Genomic DNA, 11333 nt, shown 5'->3' on the forward strand with positions numbered 1-11333 from the left:
GGATTGCTGTCACACCTAGACTGCTTACATGGATTGCTGTCACACCTAGACTGCTTACAGACTGCTTACATGGATTTCTGTCCATAGACTGCTTACAGGATCAGGAAATCAATACGTCATTTTGTAATTTGGGTTAACTATCCCTTTAACTATAGCCAAGAAGCACAGAAAGCCTAACTAACCCATAGTTAAATTAGTCAAAGGACGCTAAACAGCAGGTCACTGACTTACAGTAGCTACGACATAGTAATATGTTACATTATCAATCACAGTTGGGGTTTAAATTCAAATATACTGAGATATAATTGGTCTTGCACAGCCAATTGATTGCAGTACCCTGATTTTATACAAACATGTCCAGTTTTGCCACAGTGTACACAGTATGTCACACTTTGTAAATCCTTTATAATAATAGCACAGACGTCACTCTTTCAAGTGCACAATGTTTATTATAACACAACCAGGAGGAACTGAAATAGTACTTAGGCAGTAAGATCAACAATACATAGATACAGTACAAAGTAGATCACAGTCTAAAAACTCTATTTTGCACACGTTAATCTTTATTTATGTACACAGATATATGATTGTATTAAAAGTGGAGAGAGCAGTTGGGATCCTCAGACCTCACAGGCAGCACGTTGGTCCTCTGTTTGAGAAGGACTGGAGGACTGGAGGACTTGTACTCTGGCTGATCTAGGGACAGTTTTAAGAGTGTTTTCTGAACTCTCCATCTTCTATTCTAATATCATTGCCCAAGTCAGGGCCTTTGTTGTTGGGAAAAGCTGCCCCAACGTACTGTATAGTTTCCATCAAATTTTCCCTCTTATCTTGTGATGTCATTCAGACAACCTGAGATGCACTTAGATCCCCACTGAGTGTTTCTGGCTCGGGTTCAGGTGGGTCTCAGCTGCACGCTCTGTCTCTCACATCTCTACCATCGCTGTCGTTTGTTATCTACTGTTGTTCACTTTTCTCTGTTTGCCTTAGAGCTTGTTATTTTGGAATAAACAATGCCTTACCTCTACTGTTGAGTGTGCCACTGCCTTCATTGTGCTTAGTTGTAGCCATGTAGGATACAAACTGACAAAGGTTTAGTGTACTATACTCTACCGTACTCTGATCCAGGTGCTTTTCTAGCCTTTTCTGAGCATCCAACATGTCTATAAGTTTACTGTGTCTTGTTCTGGGGGGTGGTTTTCCCTTGCCTGTCCTGTGAGGGCTGCTGTCACTGTTAGGCCATCCAACCCTGGCCTGTGCTACACATTCAGCATTTGGTTCGTTGGCAGTACTCTTAAGTCCCAGGCAATGTACAATATTATAAACTTTTGATAGAAGTAGCATGTATAAAAAGACTTCTCTACTAATTCAGTTGTCCGTACTAACTTCCGAGGGGTTCAGCTCCTCTTCTTTCTAGAGATGTAGAAACACAGACACACGAGAAGAGAAACATTGACACGGGTTTGAGTTATACTTCATCTCCACTAGGTGTCAGTGAGGAAGCATAGTGTAAGCACTGGGTAACGTTCACAAGAGTGAACACTGAATGTTGCAGACACAACTGTGATGAATAGAGCTGAAATGATTTCTCCCTCTCTGTGTCAGAAAGGCATGTCATATTTCCTATCTGAACGCAACCCTGATTTGGGGGAGGGGAGGCACAGTACTGCTGTCGGTCTTAGTTCTGTGAATCGATGGACAGGAGAACAGCTGGGCTTGTGAAACAGAATAAGAAAAGACACACAAGGGACAGAAGGGGAGGCTCAAGCATCGTACCCTTTCTCTCCGTCACCAGGTGTTCAAGTCTCTCTGCTTCACTGCGGTTGTAATCATCTCTGCTTTGTTGGACACACACTGAGGAATTACGTCCTCATTCATTCATTCATTCATTCATTCATTCATTCATTCATTCATTCTAACTCTCTGGCTCTCTCTCCACTAACTCCCATGATAAATGGCACCCCATGATAAGAAGTTTTATTGGTCAGAACAAAACTCTTGGCCCTTCTCATAAACCCTAAAATACTTGCTCATCAATCACTGCCAGCCCCAATCCCCAACCCCTGCTCCCCGTCCTAACCTCCATCTGTTGGTGGATCCACTTCAGGGACTGGGTGACGCGGGTGTAGACCCCAGGCTTGTTCCTATCAGCACAGCCCTGGCCCCAGCTAGTGGCCCCCACCAATTTCCACACTGAGTCCTCACATGCCAGAGGTCCCCCGCTGTCTCCCTGGGGGCCACAAACACCACAGTAAAACCCCAGGCTCACACAGAAAGGCCCTAGACACAGTTAATATTTTAACAGCAGTGAAAACATATCAGCACATGTATATTTAACCCATGTAGACTTACACAATCACAAAAGGTCTCGCTCTATACTAAGGCTCACCACCATCAGCTTACAGTACCTGGCAGGAGTCTGTTCCTCCCTCCAGGTATCCTGCACAGATCATCCCGGGGGAGATGTAGCCCTGGTAGACGCCTGGCGTGCTGCACGCCTTAGAGGAGATGAGTGGGACCCGGGCAGAGAGCAACGAATCACTAGCATCACCTGGCAAAGAGCAGACTACACTCAGACAAAGTATGCATTTACAAAGAAGAACATTTTAAAACTATATGACTCCTAGACTGACTACTAGTGAGAATAGAGAAACAGCATGTGAGATGCTTAACACCCTAGACTCACCCCCATCTGAAGTGGCCCCCCAGCCTGAGATCCAACACATGGTCCCATCCTCAAAGTCCTCCCCAAAGTTAGGTAGGCAGATGGGCTCCACTAGACCTGAAGCAGGAAAGGAGGACAGGTCACAGAAACAAACTACACTTCCCAGAAACACCTGGGTTAAAAATAGTGATAAAGTAAGAGTTCACTGAGACAATCTACAATTGACCTGATTCTTATTCCTGGAGCAACTAACAAATGGCGAGAAAACAACACATTCAATAATTAAAAGTGAGCTAGAGTAGAGATGCAGGACTGCAGGAAAACAAGAGTAGTAGGGGTGTGGGTTAGCCTAGCGGCTCACCCACAAACAGACCATACACATAATGACATTTCGCTGTCAGAGCCTGGGAAACCTGAGAGAGAGACAGCCAGGTGACCAGAGAGAAGACGTGGTGTATCGGGGTGAAAAGAAAGAGTGGACAGTGTGAGAAAATGAGGAATGGAGGGAGATGATTAAGGTGGATAAAAAAATAGTTATAGAAACAAAGCATAGGATATACTATGAGCCTCGCACCTGCCTCCATCCCTCCCTCCATTCATAAAGACAAACAGAGGGAGATCAGAGATGTACAGTATGTTAAAAGACAGAGGGGTCTCTACCTACCGTTAAAGGTGAGTGGCTCAGCCAGCTTCATCAGAGCGATGTCATAGTCTAGAGCTTTGGGCCGGTAGCGGCCATGGTAAATAATCTTCTGTACTGCCAGAGCCTGAGCCCCATTCACCGGCTGCTCGGTCAACCCTACATGCACTGCCCACAGTGAGGGGAACGCAAACCTGAGAAAGGAGGAACAGTATGTGTTGGAGTGTGTGTGTGTGTGTGTGTGTGTGTGTGTGTGTGTGTGTGTGTGTGTGTGTGTGTGTGTGTGTGTGTGTGTGTGTGTGTGTGTGTGTGTGTGTGTGTGTGTGTGTGTGTGTGTGTGTGTGTGTGTGTGTGTGGGTATGTGTATGTGTGTGTGTTGCATATGATTATGTGTGTGTGTGTGGGTGGGTATGTGTATGTGTATGTGTGTGTGTTGCATATGATTCTGTGTGTGTGGGTGCGTGTTTGTCATATGATTATGTGTTTGTGTGTGTGGGCATGTGTATGTGTGTGTGTTGCATATGATTCTGTGTGTGTGTGTGTGTGTTTATTCACTTTCGACTCACCCATACACGCAGTGTGCAGCTGTCAGTATCCAGCTGTCTGCTACGACAGAGCCTCCACACAAGTGTTCACTCTGGAAGTGTAGGCTCACCTGCCAGGGGAACTGGCCCAGTGCTGATACATTACCCCCAACAATACGACTGCTGAACTGGGGTCTGGAGCCGCACTCTGCAGACACATGTACAATATGCGCTTACAATACTAGTATTACCTTTATGTATAGTTTCCCACTTCCTTAAATATCTACTCACCCAGGCATTTGATTGTGGTCACCGTCCCTGAGCTGCATTGAGTCTTACTGGAGAAAGAGAGTAAATGGTGAGCAAGACGAAGAGAGAGCAGAAGACAGCAGTCCCTATCAACTCTCTTGTTCTGGTGTGGTGACAGTGGGCTACCTGAGGCTGGTGGCGTTTTGAATCTTGATGGCCTGTTGGCCCGACTGGCTCAGGTTGATTGACACCAGGTTTTGCTGGAAGTCCTGCTCTATAGCAGAGAGGGGGAGGGAGCGGGACTCCACATACCTGAGGGGTGAATAGAATAAGTTATTGGCAATTAATCAGAAACACCCTCTGAAAATGCATCTATTATCACAAGGCAAGCGCTATCCTGGAACACACACAAGGGCAATGAAAAAGAGGGTTCAAGAAGGCCAGTAACGCATATCATGTTAAATACCCTAGTCGTACCTGGAGTAGCCCAGCTGCTTGCAGGCAGAAAGGCCCAGAGCAGAGTTCCAGTCTTCAGAGCAGACAGTCCTCCACACACCTCCACTCAGCACCTGGAGCACTGAACTCTTTCCACTCAAACGCACTGTACAAACAGTCAGGCCGAGAAGGAGACAGAAGCAGAGACATAGGTAGAGAGAGTGAGGAATATAGGCTTCTACTGAATGAGTCCCTTGACCGGCTGCGTCTCAATAGTCTAATGTGTGCTTGTCCTTGTGTATGTTGATAAAACATTAGCTCTGCTCACCACAGCTAAGCTCGTCCTCCCCATTCTCACAGTCCATCACCCCGTCACACTGCGCTGAGCCACTGATGCAGCGAGAAGACGTACCACAGCGGAACTTACCCACACAGCTAAGACCCACTGTGGAGACATGAAACTCCCCTTAACATGCTGTTGGTTGTAAACTGACACCAGGCAACAACACTTTGTTTCTGTCTTTACTGTGCAACCGGGGTTCCAGGCAATGACTGACTTTAAAGCAGGATGGGGCCCAAATTGTATAACTGGATAGGGTACATTAATTATTTAAAGAGCTGAGGAAAGTGGTACAATTAATTAATTACAAATGGACAATGTTCGTTAGTGCTCACCTCCCAGCCCAATGCCCAGCATGAGAAAAACCACCATGAGGACCGATGCTCCGATCAGCAGCTCCATCCTGCGAGCTACCAACCGGCCACACCATGTCTTCTCCTCTGAGGGATCATGACAAAGGAATTTAGAATTTAAAGAGCCTTCCAGGGCCAACCACTACACTCTTAGAGAAAAAACTGTTTAGTATAACCATACAGGGGTCTTCGGTTTGTCCCCATAGGGGAACTCTTTTTGGTGCTGGGTAGAACCCTTTGCAGAGGGTTCTGTCTTAGAACCCTCTATGTAGGGTTCTTCAAAGAACCCCCTGTATATAGTTCTACCTAGATCCCTCTATGTAGGGTTCTGCATTTAAACCTATATGAAGGGTTCTACCAATAACCATTTTATCTCTGGAAGGTTCTTCCTAGAACCCTCTATAAACAGTTCTACCACACTTATTAGCCTTTAAAATGTAATTATTTAAGACAATACATTGCATATATCATAAGGCATTTCTTTGAGGGCCTAGTTATACCATAACACAGTGGTGTTAGGAATGTCCTGGTTTACAGGCCAAATCAGGCCTGCAAGTCACATTATGCTGGCTTGCAAAGTGATGTGTAATTGGAATCCAGCCAGAGTTGGGATATCCAACAAGTGGAATTGTTAGTCACCCGCAACCTGCATTCAGAATGACTGCCAGTGTACCGAAGATTGAATACGGAGACCAACTCAATCATCTAAACTGGAACAACCAACTCAGTAACAGGTGCAATAAATCCAATGACTGACAGATTGGATTAGTTTAGAAAACGGTATATTAATTGTCTTCGTATAGCATAAAATGTATCAACCAATCAATGTACATGTAAAAACACAAATATTACAGTAAAACAAAAATTATGAAAATCTCCCTGCAATTGACCATAACGGGAAATGTTATATATGGTTCTATGTAGAACCCTTCTGGCTTTTCAAATAATCCTTCTTGCTTTCCAAAGAATCATCAAAGCACCCTTTCTTCCAAAAACGTTTATTATGATGTTAAAGGTTCTAGATAGAACCCTTTGCCTTACAAGAACCCTTGCTCCCAAAATGGGTTCTTCTGATCAAAACGGTTCTTGGTTGAACACCTCCACAAATAACCATTTTGGAACACTTTTTCCATGTTCATTCAAATGTTGGCATAGAATCCAATAATCCACAATGGTGAACTCTTACCTATTACATCTCACACTCCTCTCTTTGAGAGACCGTCAGCAAATGTACAGATAAAGGAGTCCCAGTCTCTTACCATTCATGAAAGGCTGGACCTTAGTGATTGGCATGGCTGGACTTGGTGGGGCAGGGGGCGGGGCTTTGGGCTCAGTGGTGGGTTCAGGTTTGTTGGCAGTGTCAGGTAGAGGGGTGTCATTGGGGCTGTCGAGGGGACTGACATTCAATGTGGACGGGGTATCGACCGTCGGAAGGTCGTCATCAGTCACAGACACCACCTCTATCCTCCGTGTGTCTGTCTGCTCGGCCTCAGTGGCCTATGGGATGATATGGATATTGACCCAACGCTTATACTACTCATCGACCAATAGTATAGAGCCACGTGAATAGCTAACATAGACATGTAAGACAAAGCTCTTGACCATGTGGCTTGCTAATATAACTTTAACATCATCGGAAGTTATTTCTGAACATGCATACACACTTAGAAAAAAGGGTTCCAAAAGGGTTCTTCGGCTGTCCCCATAGGATAACTTTTTTTGGTTCCAGCTAGAACCCTCTATGGAAAGGGTTTTACATGGAACTCAAATTGGTTCTACCTGGAACCAAAAAGAGCTCTTCAAAGGGTTCTCCTATGGAGACAGTAGAAGAACCATTTTAGGTTCTAGATATAACCTTTTTTTGTAAGAGTGTAGGACTAAGCTCATTCACTTATCTGAACTGAAGTAGGTAACTATTCACTATACTAACCATAGACACACACAGGCTGGTAAGATTCTTACCGTGACAGTGGCTGTGCTCTCCTCAGCAGCAGGAGCTGCTAGCTCCTCAGTGTTCTCTTGGTCTGCCATGTCTCTGCTCACACCCTGTCATCTATTGTACAGTCCATCTCAGAGCAGTTGACAGAAACACGGCATGGAATGAAAGAGCGGAGGAGAAAGAGGAGAAGAAAGACGGATGGGAGCGCAAAGTACAGAATAGACCAGATGAAAGACAAAAGAAAAGAGGTGAAAAGGCAAAGACCTAAATAGATAAGAGAAGAAAGGCTTGAGAAAACCAATCTGTAGATTGCCGCTAAGATGACCAGCTACTTTTCTGGCCAACCTAGTGACCATCAGATGCCGGTAGTAATTATCTTGATCCTCTCCACCATCGAGTCTTTTTCTTCCAATCCTGATACCAAATGAAAACACAGTTCTATCCCTTTCTCTCTCCCTTAATGGGAGGTCTTATATCTACTGCCTTGCCTGAACCCGCGCTCACCGCTCAGACACAAAGGGACACCTGAGCAGGCGAGTTCTGATCGAAGAGGCCTGCCACTCAGCGAGGGGATCAAATGATCCCAAGCCTCCCCCTCCAGGGGTAGGGTTACACGTGGCACGGGGTGTGTGTCTCTCCCTGTACCGGACCACAGGACACGGAAATAGGGGGTGACGTGGTCACCTGTCCTTACAGTCTAGGCCGAACATAACGGCTAGCTGACAGTCTGTTAGTCTATAGGGTTAGATCACTCAGAAAATAGACAAAAATATAGTCACTCTTATTAATAATTTATCATTAAGTCATGATCAGTGTATTAATATGGCTTTAAATAATAATAAGTGTGTCAAACTGTACAAAATAAAAAGAACGAGAATGAAAAAGGAATATGACAATAAATTAACAGAAAACCGACCCCAAGTAAATTTGTACTTTTTATTGCGTATTGTGGTGGAATCTTTCTCTCATATTGGAGGTCCAGTGAGAGGTCTGAGGTGACTTGAAATCCTGGGTGGTGAATCTATCTCTCCTCACCACGTCTCTCTGGCAAGCACGTATGTCTTATTCAGTGAGGTGTGCATCAGTCCCTGAGAGAGAGGGGTAGAGGGCGGGGGTCAGAGTGTGTGTAGAATAAGTAGAGGAATAGACCTCATAACCTATGTATATGTACACTTCCCTATGTACATACACTTAGGTAGGAGTCATTAAAACTCGTTTTTCAACCACTCCACAAATGTCTTGTTAACAAACTATAGTTTTGGCAAATCGGTTAGGACATCTACTTTGTGCATGACTGTCACGTTCTGACCTTTATTTCCTTTGTTTTGTATTTATTAGTATGGTCAGGGCGTGAGTTGGGTGGGCAGTCTGTCCGGCGCTGCTGCCGGAGCCTCCCGCCTGTCCGGCGCTGCTGCCGGAGCCCCTCTGCCCAGAGCAGCTGCCCCTCTGTCCCGAGCAGCTGCTCTCTGTCTCCTCCCTGCAGGTGGTCCTGCCTGTCCGGCGCTGCTGCCGGAGCCTCCCGCCTGTCCGGCGCTGCTGCCGGAGCCTCCCGCCTGTCCAGCGCTGCTGCCGGAGCCTCCCGCCTGTCCGGCGCTGCTGCCGGAGCCCCTCTGCCCAGAGCAGCTGCCCCTCTGTCCCGAGCAGCTGCCCCACCTCTGTCCCGAGCTGCCCCTCTGTCCAGTGGGGTCATTGAGAAGGGTGGCCATGGTGAGAAAGCCACGGAGGCGGACAATAAGGCGGACTAAGACAATGGTGAAGTGGGGTCCGCGTCCCGCGCCAGAGCCGCCACCGCGGACAGACGCCCACACAGACCCTCCCCTATAGGTCAAGGTTTTGCGGCCGGAGGAGGGGGGGGACATTTTTTGCTGGAGTATAGAACCAAACAAATATTTATTTTTGCAACACTGTCCAAATACATACAGAGGGAAGTGTATATTCATACAGTAGTAGATTGTAATAAATATCAGGGCTGGCTGCAGGCATATGCAACATAAGTGGTCGCATAGGGCTGCCTTTCCCAAAGGTGTACATCAGCAGTTTTTCTCTTGTTATGTCTGTCACTGACAGTCACAAAAATGTTTTGATTGGTAAGTTTGTCTAGCCAGCTATCTAACTTAGTAATTATGGATGAATACTGACCAGGCAGGCAGTGAAGGTGTCCAGGGGCCCTGACCTCCAGGGGGCCCACATTGATTTTGTTAGTCACACTCACTCAGATATTATCAACATGGCATAAGTCACGGAAAAATGGGTAGATATTCAGGAAATGTGCTGTAAAACTGCTATTTTGTTCTCTCAAAATGTATAGAATTACATCATTTAAAAAAATAAAATGGCAACATTTGGTAACATGTTCTCTACTTCTGATGGCAAAATGTGTAGAATTGCAGGAAATTAACTTTTCAACCACCATCACTTTTCTTTCAACCATTATGAGGGGGGCCACTAAAATGTTTTGCCCGTGAGGTGGGGGGCCCCCCAAACAAATCCCGCTTAGGGCCCCCAAAAGGCTAGGGCCAACCTTGATAAATATAATGAATAATGTGAAAAGTTGAAAAAAGGCACGTGTAATGACCACAACTCAATCTGACTGAAACTGTAGATTTAAAAAACTAATATTTTTGTCCATAAATATCCTCATATTTCAAACAGACGTTCAAAATCCAGTCCAGTCCAGTTACATCCAATTATGCTAACAGAGCATCACAAGGACCGTGTGTGCGTTGACCCTTAGAGTTAGTCTACCATTATATGTCAATTTGCTTATCTTCAGTTGCTACACTGTTTCCAATGTCATTTCAAGTATATCAGTCACGCTGGGTAAAAGGGTGAAATGCCCAACGGTTTGGGTTATTTCAACGTTGTAGGGATTTACAGGATTCTCCTCACAGTTACAGTTGTGACCCCTGGGTTGGGGTCATTGGTTGTAGAAAGGTTGTAAAGGGTTGCACAGGGGTTACTTATGGAGCTCTGCGAGGGAGGAAGTGTGTGCAGGGCTGGAGTCTCCCAACGCTGGTCCCCCTCTTGGCCTCTCCTTTATGGGACAGGGCCAAGTAGATGCCTGGATGAGACAGGGAGGAAAAGGTGGTGTAGTGGTTTTCCTCCAGGCTCTCCTTGAACAGACAGTCAGACGAGAACTGTACCTGCGGGTGGACAAGATGATCAGAAAAGCAAATGTCTTTATTGCATTACTATAACCCATTTATAACAGTCACGTTAGAGTCATGTTAGATGTACTCAATTGTACTCACTGCTCCGTGTGCGATGCCCTCTTGGCTCATACAGATATACAAGCCAGTCTTGATGCCTCTGATGCCCACAACACCACGCTTCATGGCAAACACCTTCAGCAAGCCTGCAGGATGCAAGGGATGGTGAGATACAGTCTAACGCAGAGTGACACACACACACACACACACACACACGCAACAGGTTAATGATCTTACATCCAGGGCTTCCAGGTCTGTTTCAAATCTGTTCTCTGAAATGGACAGTTCCTCTGACACAACGGATATACAGAACAACTGATATACTGTATATTGTTGTCATCAATTAAAGGGAGTTCAGCAGAACTTACTATGTTCAGTTGGTTCATGCACTCCTCCTACAGTTCCATTGGACAGGACCTGCAGATGGTATCCTATCCCAACACGGCAGTACAGCAGCTGTTGTTTGACCAATCCTCTGATTGGATGAGGAGGTGGCACACCTGCAGAGAGAGAGAGAGAGAGAGAGAGAAAGAGAGAGAGAAAGAGAGAGAGATAGATAGAGGGGGTGCGAGAGAGAGAGATAGATAGAGGGGGAGCGAGAGAGAGAGGGAGAGAGAGAGAGAGGGAGAGAGAGAGAGAGGGAGAGAGAGAGATAGAGGGGGAGCGAGAGAGAGAGAGAGAGAGAGAGAGAGAGAGAGAGAGAGAGAGAGAGAGAGAGAGAGAGAGAAAGAGCGTGGGTGTAAAAAATAAAACTGTGGACACGTGCGTCTTATCAGTGGAACTAAATCAAATCAAATCAAATTTATTTATATAGCCCTTCGTACATCAGCTGATATCTCAAAGTGCTGTACAGAAACCCAGCCTAAAACCCCAAACAGCAAGCAATGCAGGTGTAGAAGCACGATATTCGCCAGGTCCCCGATATTCCCCGATATTCTAAAGGTCTTGTCATGTCCTGACCTTAGTTCCTTTTTTATGT

The 11333-nt window shown here is 45.7% G+C and overlaps 1 protein-coding gene and 1 long non-coding RNA gene across 2 annotated transcripts; both read right to left on the bottom strand.

Annotated features, from left to right (window-relative positions):
• Nucleotides 1-435: 435 nt before the first annotated feature.
• On the bottom strand, nucleotides 436-7237 carry LOC109904289 (transmembrane protease serine 3-like). Its single transcript, XM_020501540.2, has 13 exons — nucleotides 7169-7237; nucleotides 6466-6703; nucleotides 5189-5293; nucleotides 4842-4958; nucleotides 4556-4679; nucleotides 4265-4390; nucleotides 4121-4167; nucleotides 3872-4037; nucleotides 3330-3499; nucleotides 2687-2782; nucleotides 2409-2551; nucleotides 2081-2230; nucleotides 436-1413 (listed from the first exon to the last, which is right to left on the bottom strand). Exons 1-13 carry the CDS (start codon nucleotides 7235-7237, stop codon nucleotides 1369-1371), a joined length of 1596 nt encoding a protein of 531 aa, XP_020357129.1. The 3' UTR covers nucleotides 436-1368.
• Nucleotides 7238-8976: 1739 nt separating this feature from the next.
• LOC109887290 (uncharacterized) lies at nucleotides 8977-10881 on the bottom strand. The gene is made up of 3 exons (XR_004205052.1): nucleotides 10723-10881; nucleotides 10397-10500; nucleotides 8977-10288 (listed from the first exon to the last, which is right to left on the bottom strand). It is a non-coding gene; the product is annotated as an uncharacterized LOC109887290 (long non-coding RNA).
• Between the last annotated feature and the right edge of the window lie 452 nt (nucleotides 10882-11333).

This window comes from Oncorhynchus kisutch, linkage group LG2 (genome assembly GCF_002021735.2).
Source record: "Oncorhynchus kisutch isolate 150728-3 linkage group LG2, Okis_V2, whole genome shotgun sequence".
Taxonomy (NCBI): domain Eukaryota; kingdom Metazoa; phylum Chordata; class Actinopteri; order Salmoniformes; family Salmonidae; genus Oncorhynchus; species Oncorhynchus kisutch.

Bases quoted from the DNA above. Each gene is read 5' to 3' on its own strand.
- LOC109904289 (XM_020501540.2), bottom strand. From the start codon at position 7,237: ATGGCAGACCAAGAGAACACTGAGGAGCTAGCAGCTCCTGCTGCTGAG. The intron at 3,500-3,871 runs GTGAGTCGAAAG...CTCCTTTCTCAG, and splicing joins GCTGCACACTGCGTGTATGG to GTTTGCGTTCCCCTCACTGT. The intron at 2,231-2,408 runs GTACTGTAAGCT...TGTGGCCCCCAG, and splicing joins GAGGAACAGACTCCTGCCAG to GGAGACAGCGGGGGACCTCT.